General features: G+C 36.0%; 1 protein-coding gene across 1 annotated transcript; it reads left to right on the top strand.

Annotated features, from left to right (window-relative positions):
- Nucleotides 1–11,059: 11,059 nt before the first annotated feature.
- Nucleotides 11,060–14,605, top strand: LOC144974496 (uncharacterized). Its single transcript, XM_078917406.1, has 2 exons — nt 11,060–11,203; nt 12,091–14,605. Exon 2 carries the CDS (start codon nt 12,770–12,772, stop codon nt 14,366–14,368), a length of 1,599 nt encoding a protein of 532 aa, XP_078773532.1. The 5' UTR covers nt 11,060–11,203; nt 12,091–12,769; the 3' UTR covers nt 14,369–14,605.
- Nucleotides 14,606–16,813: the final 2,208 nt, after the last annotated feature.

The following is a 16,813-nucleotide window of genomic DNA, read 5'->3' as shown; positions in this document are numbered from 1 at the left end:
AAGTTTTAACTTAGTATCCTTTCCTTTTTTCAAATTATTGTTGTTAGTATATTTATACTATGTCTGTTTTGTGTATATAGTATTTAAGATTAGGCAAGGATAAAAATATTTGACCTAAAGATAATAGTGTGTTTAGATAATAATAATAAATGGCATTTATATAGTGCTTTACCCTGTTGTCACAGGCTCTAAGTGCTTTACAGTGATATAAAACAAAACATATTACAGTAAGACAAGTTTGATGGAAAAGTGATACGAATTCTATTTAACAGCAACAGAATATGGGATCGTGGATAGCTCATACGGAAGAGTCACGCTCTCACCGGCCAAGCGGAGTTGTTGTACCAATAAGGTCGCAGGTTCAAACCCCCATCACCGCTGCGAAAATTTTTTATTCTCTATTGTCTTCTGGCACTTTCCTACTCACTCACCTCTTGTTGATAATAATATTGCGACATTACGAAGTAAAAAAATAAAACTTTTAAGTAAGTGAGATTTGAAAGTTGTCAACATGTGATGGGAGACAGTTCCAAAAAGGATGTTAGCAAAAGTCGAGAATTTCAACAAAGCAATGAATGACCGTGGAATGCGTTGAACTCGTACAATTTTTCATTATTCAGGTATGTCTGTGTACTACGTAGCGTGCAATTTGTAGCTGGGGAATTTTCCGTCAAAATGATATATATATATTTAGTTATATATATATAATATTTAGGGATTCCCTTTTAAGGTGCCATTTAATAATTTACTGAAAATGTGATTCATTGTCTCAAAATGGAATTATGTCGGGATGAACGAGTTGCTAAAAAGTCATTCTATTTATAGACACAATTATGAAAACTGGGGTTAATTTTTCTTCATTATGGTGGATGGAAAACGGCTTCCATTTCTTGCATTGCCAAATACTCCAAGTGTGTATTTCTCATTATTTTGTTTCTAAATTTACTTTTCAGGGTCCGACTCAGTTATTTTGACTGAATTTTACAAATTTAAACTTACTGAAGTTTAAAATATTTTAAACTCTTTGGCTAATTAATTCTTCACCCAAAAGATCACTTAACTTCTCAATCAAAGCTCACATTTGAGGCTATAAATTTATGCTAGCCAAGAAGAAATGCAATCGTTGATACTAGGTTAGTTCACTGGAAGATCACTCAATACTTATGGGATCGAGCGCTGTCGACAGTTATGATGAATTTCAAGATGACTCAACTGAAATTAGCCCCGCCTCGGAAACTTTGACGTGTCCAAAAGTTTAATTAATTTTGAAGTTGTTTTTCTTAAAACGAATTTCCATTTTTTTCTTTTTGATTATTATTATTATTATTATTATTATTATTATTATTATTATTATTATTATTATTATTATTATTATTATTATTATTATTATTTTTTTTTTTATTATTATTATTATTATTATTATTATTATTATTATTATTATTATTTTTATTATTATTATTATTATTATTATTATTATTATTATTATTATTATTATTATTTTCTACAGATTGTCTCCTTTAAATGGCCATAAATCAGCCAATGTTGAATGTTTTATTATGAAATACAAATGTCGAGAACGGTATTCTCTTTTTACATCATATCAATAACTCAGTTGCTATGAAATGCGACATGTCGACCACTTTCCAAGGAGTGACTCACATGTTAAAGAAATTAGATCAATTTTATTTGAGTGACGGGTTATATTTTGGAAATATTAAAAAAAAAGTCATATGTGACCCATCGTCCCAAAACGGTATTATTTCGGGATGAACCAGATACTAAAAAGCTAAACTGGTCGAAAATTTGAATTATTGCTATTCAGCATTCTAAGATACGATATTCATTCTATTCAATAAAACATACAAACTCATTACGAGTCGGATATTTCTGGCAATAAATTCAATTTTCAGCATCTTAATCATTCCGACTTAAACCTGTTTTGAGGCGAGGGGTCACATATTTCTTGACAATGAATTTGTTAACTTGCTGTTAATATGTGAATCTTCTGTTATTATTAGAGTAAAATGGACCCTGTTCTTTAAAAGGTAAAGTGTGGTAAAAAGGTAAAGAGAATTAGTATTTCATTTCACAAACACATATGGTATTTGATAATGTTGTTTCCCTGTCATTTTTTTGTTATTTAACACCTTTACTAAATTGTTAAGAACTATAACTAATTTTACAGCCCCATTATATTATATATCATATTGATTGTAGTCCTCTCATGTATTCTATTTAATCACCTCTGTATAAAAGAAATGCCTCATTCTTGTGCCTTTTATTATTAATGTACACTGCATTTCATATTTAATATACATATTTTGTTAGTTGTTACCCAAGCCCATGGTGATTGGAGTTGACTATTAATTGTTGTTGTTGTTGTTGTTGTTGTTGTTGTTGTTGTTGTTGTTGCTGTTGTTGTTGTTGTTGTTGTTGTTGTTGTTGTTCTTCTTCTTCTTCTTCTTCTTCTTCTTCTTCTTCTTCTTCTTCTTCTTCTTCTTCTTCTTCTTCTTCTTCTTCTTCTTCTTCTTCTTCTTCTTCTTCTTCTTCTTCTTCTAAAAATAATAATGATAATAATAATAATAATAATAATAATAATAATAATAATAATAATAATAATAATAATAATAATATAATAATAATAATAATAATAATAGTATTAATAATAATAATAATCATCATCATCACCATCGTCATCGTCATCATCATCATCGCTATCGTTATTATTATTATTTTTATTCTTCTTCTTCTCATTATTATTATGTATTATTATTATTATTATTATTATTATTATTATTATTATTATTATTATTATTTTAAATAATCAAAACGTTATTATGGCTAGGTAATTTTGATACTGGAAATTGAACGCGTGAAATATGAGTTATTTACATTTTTGCATTATTGAGGACACAATGAGTAACATTTCAGACAGTGCGAAAAACTAGAAGTTCATGTTTCTGATCCCTTTAAGTCTACTTGCACTTTTTGGACCATGTTCAGCCTGACATAATACCACTTTGATTCGATTGGTCACATATATTTTGTGCGGCTATGTGGTCTAGTGGTATGACACTCGCTTTCGGATCGGAAGGTCCTGGGTTCGAGTCTCGCGCTCGCCGCATAGTTGAGTCCTTGGAAAAGGCTCTTTACTCACATTCTCTCACCATACCCAGGTGTAAAATGAGTACCTGGATGTTAACAGTGTTGTCTTTGTCCGAAAAAGTGTAATATTGCCTAACAGGCAGCACGTCCCGTCCTACATGTTAAATGTTGCTGTTGACCAGGGACCCCTTATAAAGCACTTTGAGCACATTTTAGTGGATATTGCGATATATAAAAGGTCTAAGAAAGATATATTTAAACTGTGATCAGTGATTGCTGCTGTTGGAAGAATCTCAAGCACAAGGCGGTGGATGAGCTGATGAGAGGAGGTACATACTGTGTCTTCTATCCCCTTATATCTGTTTTCCAACATGCTTTCTGTCTTTGTCTTGGAATGAGATTAATTGTTTTTTTTCCTGGCCCTGATCGGAGTCCTGGCTGGGAGGGAAACAGTCAAATGCATAGTTATTGTTTTGGGAGGTGATATTTTTTTCCTTGTAAATCATCTCTCTGTTATGCATTGTATTATGTTTAGTTTACATATTATACTATTTAATTCGTAAGCATTTGAGTGTATTCCTCTTAGTTCGGGCCTGTGCTTGTGTCTGGAAGAGACTTTTAGGTGATCTCAAACTAAGTACTTTGATAATGTGCTCTTGGAATCTACATCTGTTTCCTATATGAACCAATTCCCCTTTGTCTCACTTTTTCTTTTGTGCTTTAATTGTAATTCTAGAACTTTTTACTATCCCATTTTCTTCCTTTTTACTGGCGCTGATATGACCTAAATTGAGCTTTATATAGCGCAATATCCACTTAATGTGCTCAAAGCGCTTTACAAGGGGTCCCTGGTCAACAGCAACATTTAACATGTAGGACGGCACATGCCGCCTGTTAGGCAATATTACAATTTTTCGGACAAAGACAAGGCTGTTAACGGCCAGGTACTCATTTTACACCCGAGTACGGTGAGAGAATGTGAGTAAAGAGCCTTTTCCAAAGACTCAACTATGCGCCGAGCGCGAGGCTCGAACCCAGGACCTTCTGATCCGAAAGTGAGTGTCATACCACTAGACCACATAGCCACACGGCAAGCGCCGTAAAACACATAACAACAACAAAAACAAGGACAAGTGAGTCAAGTTAGTTGTACATTATTGAGATCGATGTATACAAGCTTTTGAAGATTTTCACATGTGCCATTAACAAGATATGATTTTCTCCCATCTTTTCCTTCGTCGCCACCCTATATCTCTGTGCGCTATGTGGTCTTGTGGTATGACACACTTACCTTCAGATCAGAAGGTCCAAGGTTTGAGTCCTGCTCTGATTGGTAAAAGGCTCTTATTCACATTATCTCAATGTACTGAGGTGTAATTAAATGAGTATCTGGCCATTAACATCATCTCCTTTGTCCGAGAAAAATGTAATATCTCTTAACAGTAACGCTGCATGTCACGTCCTATATTTAAGTGTTGCTGTTGGCTTGGGACCCCTTGTAAAGACTTTGAGCATGTTTGTTGGATATCACACTATATAAACGTTCGTTTTTAATAAATGTATATTTCTTTTCATAAATTACCTTTTTGTACTTTATGTCGACAAGATCACATTCTAGTAGAGCATCCACTTCCTCTCTTTAAACTTACTTGGTTTGATTTCATTCGGAGGCAGAATTTATGTGTCCATCTCTGTACACATGATAGTTAGTAGCTTTAGATGTGGTGGTGGTCAAAATTTATGAAAAGGAACTGGTCTTAATACATCTCTCATCTGCATTTTATATGCAAATATCAGGGTGATCCGCAAATTTTGGCAAATTTCCCAAAATTGGCAAATCATGGCAAATTTTGGGAAAATTGGCAAATCGCGTGGCAAATTTTGGGAAAAAAAGAAGCGAAAACAAAATAACGAAAAAAAAAGTGCGAAACTTGAGAAATGTTGCAGCTTTGCCTGGGCCCAAACCAAGGGAAGCTACTCTCTACGGATAATGATCCTTTAAATTCTTTGTAACAACGCTATTCACAGTTACATTGTGTAAATTCATAAATGTAGCCTCCTTAAATGTAATAAATTGTCTTTTATATATATATTTTTTCTGTATCGCGTGTTAATTATTACTGAAACGCTTAGTTCTCCTCGGCAAATTTAGGTCTTTTTGGCAAATTTTGGGGGGTTTTTTGGGCAAATTTTAGGTCCCAATTTGGCAAAAAATGCAGATGACAGATACATTATGGTTTTGACCGTAGACATATTATATTTTACAAAATACAATATCTTTTATCATTAACCCGATATGAATATTTTTACTGGAAAGTGTTGTCATTTGATAGTCGCTTATAATTTAATTTGTTTTTCATTACATATAATATTTCACATTCATTTTGAAGAATGAAAAAACAATAAACCATTATAGATTGAAAGTGAATTTTGTACATGAATATATTTGTATATCTATATAATATAGGACTGTTTTCGTGTGTGTGTGTGTGTGTGTGTGTGTGTGTGTGTGTGTGTGTGTGAGTGTGTCTGTTTGTGTGTGTGTTTGTGTGTGTGTGTATGTGAGTAACAGTGTTTTGTTTGTCTATAGGTAATACACTCCACTCCGGATAATCGCAACTTTCGGTTAATTGCAACATTTCCTAAGAAACGGAATTAATTTTATATAAAAGTCACTGGTTAATTGCAACAAACTTCGGTTAATCGGAACAAATTTTCGCCCTCGAAAAGTGGTTAATTCAAGAAATCCATCAAACAAAATATCATGTTTAAATTTCATCATGGAAGAAAACGTGACAAGTTGAAAAATTAATTTAATGTTACAGTAGTGTGTCACCACATATGGGCTTTGCAGTGGCCACGAAATAACAGACAAGGGGGGTTGGTTTATTCTTTACAAAAGATAGACAAAGACATTTGTAAAGAGAGACTGAGCGCTATCCTTTGTTTTGGGATTGACAACTGTACATTGTGACCAACAAGTTTGGTGAGAGCTCATTGTCTCTCATCACAGTTAAATCTTTGACTCTTACAAAGGTTGAAAACAAAAGAGTGAAAGTGAACCAAATCTAGCATCGCATGTGCTTTTGCTTGACAAAATCTATACAGGGCTGCCATATGGTTTTTTATTTCAATCATATTGCTCAGTCTGTGGTGGACTAAGAACAATGTTTACAACAACTGGTTTGAATATACAATATTTGGGCGGGGTTCCTGGCAGTGGGCAGGGTGGCACTTACTGTGTCTTCTATCCCCCTATATCTGTTTTTCAATTTGATTTCTGTCTTTGTCTTGGAATGAGATTACTTGGTTTTTCCCTAGCCCTGGCCGTAGTGCTCGGCTAGGAGGGAAACAGTCAAATGCATAGTTATTGTTTTGGGAGATGATGTTTTTTTCCTTGTAAATCATCTCTCTGTATATGTATTTTTTATATTTGTTATTTTGAATGTATAATGTAAACATTTGAGTGTATTGCTCTTAGTGGGATCTTGTGCCGGTGTCTGGGTGAGACATTTAGGTGATCTCAAACTAAGTACATTGATAGTGTGCTTTTGGAATCTACAATTGTTCCCTATTTGAACCAATTCCCCTTTTCTGGGGTGTACTTAAATTGAAATTCTAGAACTTTTTACTATCCCATATTCCTCCTTTTTACTGGCCCTTAAAAACAAACAAAAAACCTGGGTGGGGTTCCTGACCTCCCATAGTGGGCAGGGGGTACATGCTGTGTCTTCTATCCCCTTATATCTGTTTTCCAACATGTTTCTGTCTTTGTCTTGGAATGAGATTACTTGGTTTTGTCCTGGCCCTGGCCGGAGTCCTAGCTGGGAGGGAAACAGTCAAATGCATAGTTATTGTTTTGGGAGATGACATTTTTTTCCTTGTAAATCATCTCTCTGATATGTATTATTATATTTATTTTGAATTTATAATGTAAGCATTTGAGTGTATTTCTCTTTGTTGGATTTTGTGCTTGTGTCCAGATGAGACTTATAGGTGGTCTCAAACTAAGTACTTTGATAGTGTGCTCTTGGAATCTACATCTGATCCCTATTTGTTCCCAGTTCCCCTATGTCTTACTTTGTCTTGTGTGCTTTATTTGTAATTCTAGAACTTTTTACTATCCCATTTTCTTCCTTTTTACTGGCGCTGATATAACATGAATGTGTTGCAAGCGCCGTAAAACCCTTAAAACACATAAAACACACAAACAAAAAACGATTTTCAATATATCTGTAAATTGTTGCAATAGTTGACTGGAAACTCAACTTCGGTTAATTGCAACTTCGGTTATTCACAACATCTTTTTTTTATCTGAAGGTGTTGCGATTATCCGGAGTGGACTGTGGTTTATTAGTTTATTGTATGCTTACAAAGTTACTGGGTGAAATGACATTATTTACTCCTAAAAAACATAAAACTACATTAATTTTTTATTAGGATTTAGTCAGCGGCGTGGCGTATTGACGGCATATGGTGGTTCCATGATTAGAAGAAGAAACAACGGGTGGGGATCCTGACCTCCCATAGTGGGCAGGGAGGTACATGCTGTGTCTTCTATCCCACCATACCCGTTTTCCAATTGTTTTCTGTCGTTGTCTTGGAGTGAGATTACTTGGTTTTGTCCTGACCCTGGCTGGAATTCCTTGGCTGGGAGGGAAACAGTCAAATGCATAGTTATTGTTTTGGGAGATGATATTTTTTTCCTTGTAAATCATCTCTCTGTTATGTATTATTATGTTTGTTATTTTTAATGTATAATGTAAGCATTTGAGTGTATTCCTCTTTGTTGGATTTTGTGCTTATAGGTGATCTCAAACTAAGGACATTGATGGTTTGCTCTTGGAATCTGCATCTGATCCCTATTTGTTCCCAGTTCCCCTTTGTCTTCCTTTCTCTTGGGTGCTTTAATTGTAATTCTAGAACTTTTTAATATCCCATTTTCTTCCTTTTTATTGGCGCTGATATAACCGTAATGTGTTGCAAGCGCCGTAAAACCCTTAAAAACAAAACAAAAACAAGAAGAAACAAACTTCTAAAACAGTGAATACGATTAAGAGGAAAGAGCACATGTTAAAAACTTTCTTTTTTAGAAAGGTGGGGGGGGGGGGGGGGGGGGGTCCATAGTTTCCACAAGTGGACAATACTCACAAAAACAAATAATTCATGAAAACAACAAGCCACAAAGAAAAAATCACCCCACTTAAGTACTTAAGAAATCAAACAACACACCAAAGTATAACTGTTGACAATCTTCGCTTTCTCTCTCTAACTGACACAAATACACACGCACAAACACACACACACACACACACACACACAAATACACACATATAAACACTCATACACATGTAACCATCAACTCGGCACTACAAGCAAGAAATATGTTGGTAAATTCGTCCACAATGCTTCGTTGCATACAATTACTTTATTTAATAATCGTGAAATGGAGGTTGGGGGGGGGGGGGGGATTTTAATATGTCATATTTTTAAGTTTTATGTTGTTTCTCTTTGCTGCTTACAAATAAACTTGACAATGATCAGTGTTTTTGACAGCTAATGTAATAATTTGGATGGCCGAAGTTACCCTAATTATGACGTAAATGATGTAACATTGGCGCATCCCCCAGTCCAACGGTGGAGCTCTCAGATCCTGGCACAAGTCGAGGGTTTTTCCGCTATTTGGAGGTAGTATAATTCGACCCAATTTCTCGCTCAATCAGCTGTAGCGATACTAAAGGATAGAGCATTAAACTGGAGCTTGGATTGCTTTGCACCACGGCAGTGATGTCAGCAACACACGAGTCGGCGGAGTGCGTGAATCGGAATCTTGAATAGAGCGGAGACTAAAAAGGCAGTATGTTGTTGGCGAGTTGGCGAAAGACAGTGAAATTATAATTTCTCAGTTTTATTTTAATTAAATTATGCTGTTAATGATTTTTAAAAGATTGGTGCGGTGCCTGGAACCATTCGATCCAATGGCCCCACGCCACTGGATTTAGTATTGAGGACATACGAGATTAAATTAAATAAAAAAAGATGAACAACAGAATCGGAATCCTGCAATAAACTTTTCTCGGTTTAAAAATAATAATAATAATAATAATAATAATAATAATAATAATAATAATAATAATAATAATGATAATAATAATAATAATAATAATAATAATGATAATAATAATAATAATAATAATAATAATAATAATAATAATAATAATAATAATAATAATAATAATAATAATGATAATAATAATAATAATAATAATAATAATAATAATAATAATAATAATAATAATAATAATAATAATAATAATAATAATAATATATCTTTATTGTCCCCAAGAAAGTGGCAATTTGTCATTTGGTTTCACATATATAACAATACAATATTGACATAGACAAACTCACACAAGATGCACATTAGTAACATAGTAGTTATCGTAAAAAAAACAAACAAAAAAAACAAAAAAAAAACAAAAAAAACTAGAATAATTCAGCTCCACAGTGAGTGGAGATTTCGTCATGTAGGAATACGTCTGGTTGTACATTGACATAACTGGGTGGGGTTCCTGACCTCCCATTGTGGGCAAGGAGGTACATACTGCGTCTTCTATCCCCCTTTGTCTGTTTTCCACCATGCTTTCTGTCTTTGTCTTGGAATGAGATTACTTGGTTTTGTCCTGACCCTGGCCGGATACCCTGGCTGAGAGGGAAACATTCAAATTTATGGTTAGTTTTGGGAGATGATATTTTTTTCCTTGTAAATCATCTCTCAGTTATTTGTTTGAGTGGGCAGGGAGGTACATACTGTGTCTTCTATCCCCCTGTATCTGTTTTCCAACATGCTTTTGGTCTTTGTCTTGGAATGAGATTACTTGGTTTTGTCCAGGCCCTGGCCGGATACTCTAGCTGGGAGGGAGACAGTCAAATGTATAGTTAGAGTTTTGGGAGATGATATTTTTTTCCTTGTAAATAATCTCTCTGTTATGCACTGTATTATGTTTTTTTTATAAATATTATATATGATTTGTAAACATTTGAATGTGTTCCTATTAGTGGGGACCTGTGCTTGTGTCTGGATGAGACTTTAAGGGGATCTCAAACTAAGTACTTTGATAGTGTGCTCTTGGAATCTACATCTGTTTCCCTATTTGAACCAATTCCCCTTTGTCTTCCTTTTTCTTGGGTGCTTTAATTGTAATTCTAGAACTTTTTACTATCCCATTTTCTCCCTTTTTACTGGCACTGATATGACCTTAATGTGTTGCAAGCGCCGTAAAACCCTTTAAAACAAAAACAATCTCTCTCTCTCTCTCTCTCTCTCTCTCTCTCTCTCTCTCTCTCTCTCTCTCTCTCTCTCTCTCTCTCTCTCTCTCTCGCTCGTTCTATCTACTACATAATATATCATATCGATATCGTAATGCGCGAATTTCTCCACGTTCGCCTCTCGTGATAATCAATCTATAACAGTTATTTCGAAATATCTTATAATCAACTTTTTTAAAAATGAGCTTTATATAGAGCAATATCCACTAAATGTGCTCAAAGCGCTTTACAAGGGGTCCCTGGTCAACAGCAACATTTAACATGTAGGACGGGACATGATGCCTGTTAGGCGATATTACAATTGTTCGGACAAAGACAACGCTGTTAACGGCTAGGTACTCATTTTACACACGAGTACGGTGAGAGAATGTGAGTAAAGAGCCTTTTCCAAGGACTCAACTATGCGCCGAGCACGAGGCTCGAACCCAGGACCTTCCAATCCGAAAGCGAGTGTCATATTACTAGACCACAAAGCCGCACTTATCCAAGTATTAATTCAGTGGACCTTTATTGTATTTCCTTTTATTGCTTTAGGACGCGGATGGGTGGTTTTGAAAAACACGTGAGGCGTGAGGAATGATGCGGGTCGAATACTGTACTCAACATCATCATCATTGCCTTTTTCACACTGGGTCAGGGTATAGGACACAGACAAACAGTTTCCATCCTTCTCTATCCTGAGCTAACTTTTTAATCATCTTCTTTAATTCTTCTCCATATACTGATGGAATAATACAATAGTACAGAAATATTCTATATATAAGGGAGCGTTCACATATTACGTCATCAAAAATTTGCCCTTTTTAGACCCCCCCCCCCTCCCCCAAGTCATCACTTGTCATCATTGACCTGACCCCCCCCCCCTCCTCCAACAGATGATGACGTCATCTAATTTAATAAAAACTAAAAGATAACTTTAATTTCACAATATTTATTATTCATTTTTCAAACCATAAACATTGATTATCAACGTTTGATAAAACACATTCAGACATTTTATTAATTTCAGAAACTGTTGATAATTTATGTTTTACGATACAATGGGGACATAAAATTTAAATTTGCAAAGATAAAATCTAACAAACATTATTTAAATTAGGCTACTTGGTGCAGGTGCTATTAAAAAAATTTCAGAAAGTGTAATTTAAAATAGTATAGGAGGCAAATTATTTTATAGCATATTAGTCTTTTAGTGGAATGAATTTCTGTTTCAATTTCCAAACATAAAATTAATTGATTCAAAAATGTTTTTGCCTTGGACCTCTGGCAATGTACTATAAATAGTATCATCAATTTCATCTTCATCGTCATCACTTTCTCCCATTTGCTGTTCTTCTTGTATGCCGCATTTTCGTGAATGGTCTTTCATTGCTGTGATCGAGGAGTGATACAATGAACATTTAGGGCAAGTTCGCCTTTTGAGAAGTGATACCCTTTCCCATCTTGTTTCTTGAGAGATGGGCAATACTCAACATAGCAATTTATCTTTAGCTGTTTTGAAAGGAACAAACTTTGAAATAGGCTTAATTTGCCTATGTTTTGATGACATCATCTTGGGTCTGACCCCCCCCTCCCCATGTCAACACATGTCAACATTTGGTAGACCCCCCCTCCCCCCCTAGCTGATGACGTAATATGTGAACGCTCCCTAAGTAGACTCGTTTAAGAATGCGGACATGGATTCAGATTCAGTCGACTTTACATTGTGATGTGTCTTTTTGTAGATTGTAAAAGTAGAAGGTATAACGATCACGAAGCCGGCGTTTAGATTCGTTTTTAATATTATTTAATTTGATAAGTTGGCAACTCACATAATCTGAAATCAAAATATGTATATTGATTTTGTTGGAACCAAACATATTTCGCTTTTCAACGTTTTGTGTTTTATGACTTTACGTTTAAAATGTGTACTAGATGGTCTAATTAATAGTTAGGGGGTCGTTGAATGTACTTGCACACATAATATACATTCGAGCTCAATTATGGGCTTGTAAAGGACACATTTACCGTTGGTTTGAGAGTATTTACGTTACAACAAAGAGATCATAACATTCGGGTTATCAGAAAATTGTATGTAAGTAATCAGCGGTCAGGATGAAAGAAAGGTCTTGATTGTCGGAGATTACTGCAAGATGTGTTGTGTTTTGGTTTTGTTTTTGTTTTTAAATATTACATGATCTTACCTAAACTGTGCAAAAGCGAACCATGTTGGAACACAAAACCTATTTGATATCATGCAAAAATACGAATTCCATTTTAAATTGATAAATCACAGGCCCTTTTCCCTTATACTCTTATATTCAGCCGGTTTTGACGTCATCCAGAATTTAGCAGAATGATTTTGTCACCACCAGCTCGGCATAATTTCTACAAGTATACGACTACCATCGGCTGTTTTTTCCTATTTCTTCCTTTCGGTCATACCTTTTACTGGGGCAATTTGTACATCTACTGCAAATCTTATCTCTCACACTACTCAGGAATGCCTTCAACGGCCCAAGGACCTTGGCTTATGATGTTAAAGCTTAGTTGCACTGGAATTACTGGATTGATTTCTGGGTTTTTGATAAGATACACGGGAGTGAGGCCGCTTCTTGTCTGTGGTATCACCCTGGCCAGTGTGAGTTACTTTATAACTTATTTAACCGTCCAAATGTCCAACACTCTTCTGATACTGTCCTTTGGTGTCTTATACGGTATGGCTGACGGTTTTCTATTCTGTACAGGGGTTCAAATCATAGTGGAGTGGGCAGGAAATAAAATAGGAATCTATACGAGTATTATTAGAAGCGGGATGTACATAGGCGCCCTCATGACTAACTTTTTTGTGACCTGGTACGTAAATCCCACGAACAAAGTCCCGGACAAGAGAGTTGGTCCGGTCTTGTATTTCTCTCAGGTGGATGTTTTAGACAGAGTGCCATCGGTTTTTGTGATTCTTGGTGCCTTTTGTACGATCTGCCTTATTGTGGGATTTCTATTGGTGAGGATTAAATCCTCTGTGGAGGTTAACGAATCATCGCACGAAGCAGACACGTATGGAAGTTGTGGCAGACTCCCAGAGGAAAGGCCAAAAACTAATGAAGAGTTGCCTGAAAAGCAACGTTCATGTATATTGCCATCTACAACTACAACTGCTGTTTCACAATCATGTACACCGCAGCTTGCTTCATCCTCCTCACCTCCTTCATCACAATCATTATCGTCAGAATTATCTATTGTTTCAGTTCCTTCATCGTCACCATCTGCATCATTAAATCAATCCCCCTCGTCGTTATCGCCACCGCAGTCAATATCACCATCGCCTTTATTTACATCGCAGGTGCCCTCTGGCAACAACCCATCTTCCTTTTATGATGAATCAAACGATATAAGCCCTCGTCAAATGGTGACTACACCCGCTTTCTACGCCTTGACCTTCACCTTTATCACCACAGGCATAACTTACGTCACTATCAACAACTACTACAAAGAATTCGGACAACTCTGGATCTCAGACGATTTTTTTCTCACTAAACTCGGCATGGCCATCCCCGTGGCAACAATTTTCTTTTCGAACCTTTGGGGTATTTTGTTGGATCGATTTCATCTAAAGACTTTCTTTATCTTTTTCAATGTCTGCCTAACTTTCCTCAGTTGTGTGTACCCTTTCACCCCAAAAGTCAACACCTGGGTATTTTCTATCGTTACAATTCTATACGGAGGAACTGTGTGTCCTTTGTACTCAGTCTTCAATGCCGCGACAGTAAAACTATTCGGAAAGAAACACTTTGCAGCAAACCAGGGAATCGTTTTTATACCCAGTATTGTCATAAACATAATAATGCCTCCAGTGAGCGAGGCGATCATCCTATATCTTGGCTGGTACTACCTCTTTCTATTCTCAGCTTCCATTAATGTAGTGGGCTTGGTAACGGTTGTGACAACTTTTTAGGCGTATCTGATCGTAGACTGACACTGACCAAAAAATGACGTCAACATTCCAGTCTTTTTGGGTTTCAGTGTCAGGCTATAACTTAACGATGGCTACGATCTGGTAGAAAGCTGGGAACCGTGCATTTCAACAACTGGGACCAAGAGGTACAATTTGCACGACTTGCATGTTTAGAACATTATTTTTCGATTAAATTGCTCTTCTTTTATAGCGGATACCGTTGTCCGCCACCTTCAATTGACCTTTTTTTTTTTTCTTTTTTTTTTCTTTTGTTTTTGTTTTTGGTTTACTTCTAGAGTAAAATCAATTCTTTCACCTTAGAGCTCTATTGGTATAGGGAAGGAAAGAAACCACTAGCACGTATTCGCAAATCTGAAATACAAATTAATGGGCTCATAGCGTCGCCATCGTAAAGTTATAGCCTGGCACTGACAAAAAAATGACGTCAAAATGCCTGTCTTTTGCCACAAAAGAAAACAAATCATGAGTTGTATTCTATAGTTCAACCAATGAAATAACTTGTTTCCATGAGCTCTACCAACGGCAACTCACTAGGCGGTGCAAAAACCAAATAATGACGTCAAAATGCCAGTCTTTTTGGGTTTCAGTATCAGGCTATAACTTAACGATGGCTACGTTCATAGCCCATAATTGCGTTCGGTTATCGGACCTGTAAATGTATGCACTTAGGAGAGAAGTCATTTAACGTCGTCACAAATTTGTCACAACAATCATCTTGACTTAAAGAGGAATTTATAATATTCGATACTTGAAACAAAAGTAATCGCAGTTTGTATTCGGAGAATCGATCGTTCAACTTCTCAAATCTAGATATATAAAAATGATCATTTGTTTTATCTTTTCGGCAACATTCTCACGGCAATCTGTATGATGTAGGAATGAATCAGATATATTAATATATAAGATATATAATCAGATGTGCGGCTATGTGGTCTAGTGGTATGACACTCGCTTTCGGATCGAAAGGTCCTGGTTTCGAGCCTCGCGCTCGGCGCATAGTTGAGTCCTTGGAAAAGGCTCTCTACTCACATTCTTTCACCGTACTCAGATGTAAAATGAGTACCTGGCCGTTAACAGCGTTGTCTTTGTCCGAAAAATTGTAATATTGCCTAACTAACAAGTGTCATGTCCCGTCCTACATGTTAAATGTCGCTGTTGACCAGGGACCCCTTGTAAAGCGCTTTGAGCACATTTAGTTGATATTGCGCTATATAAAGCTCAATTTATTTATTATCAGATAAAGGTACTTGAGTTTAAAGTCAAAATAAGGAGAATAAGGAAATTTAAGCTTTTTGAAGGCCAAGAAATAAAACTGAGACAACAGAACGTATCTTTCTAGACTATTCTGTCAAATATTCTATAGCAGAGGATGAAATCAAAGAATGGGTCGAACCCGACGTGCACTTATTTGCAGGTCTGATAACCCAATTTATAATAGGTTCATTGTTGTAATGGACATCTAAAAAACATGACCAATAATATTGCCCGTTACAACAATGGTGTGCTGTTTTCAGGGCACTTGTGGCAATTTAGGTCATTTTAGTGCCAGTAAAAAGGAAGACAATGGGATGGTAACATTTTTTATAGATTGACAATACGATTCAGTAGTCTGATGTCACGCCGCCCGGCAACGGCGGCCATCTATGTTCTAAACAAAGAAAATCATTACTTTTTTTTTCATGCTGGCTAGAACTTTTCATATGTCTTGTGATCAGAATGTGTAAAAGTCAAAACATGATCAAATGTATGTGTTTTTTTTCCCTCTGGATACTCTTCATGCTCGCCGGAGAATTATTTCATATGGGCGTCCGCCATTGTTCCCATAGTTTAGAGCCAGTGTTACTAAGTTACCATGCGTCATTAGGAAGGATGTGACGTTACGACTGTTGAAGAGTATTGAAAGAACACGAGAAAAAAATAAGACAAAGGAGAATGGTTCAAATAGGGAACAGATGAAGATTCCAAGAGCACATTATCAGTGTACTTAGTTTGAAATCACCTAAAAGTCTCATCCAGACACAAACACAGGTCCCCACTAAGAGGAAAACACTAGAATGTTTACAGTCCATTATATATTTGAAAAAAAATAACAGTACACGACAAAGAGATGAATTTCAAGACAAACATATCATCTCCCAAAACTATAATTATACATTTGACTGTTTCCCTCTAGTCAAGGACTAAGGCCAGAGCTAGGACAAGACTAAGCTAATCCCATTCCAATCATCCATCCATCCATCATCATCCATCATCCATCGTGGCTTGTACTCTTGAACACGTTGTCGGTCAGCTGTCTCCACGAATCACGATCCATGTCCATCCATCCATCATCATCCATCGTGCGTGGCTTGTACTCTTGAACACGTTGTCGGTCAGCTGTCTCCACGAATCACGATCCATGTCCATCCATCCATCATCATCCAT

Source organism: Berghia stephanieae, chromosome 6 (assembly GCF_034508935.2).
Source record: "Berghia stephanieae isolate SIO BIC M18660-M18661 chromosome 6, UCSD_Bste_1.3, whole genome shotgun sequence".
In the NCBI taxonomy this organism is placed as follows: domain Eukaryota; kingdom Metazoa; phylum Mollusca; class Gastropoda; order Nudibranchia; family Aeolidiidae; genus Berghia; species Berghia stephanieae.
This window is presented reverse-complemented; position numbering and strand designations above follow the sequence as displayed.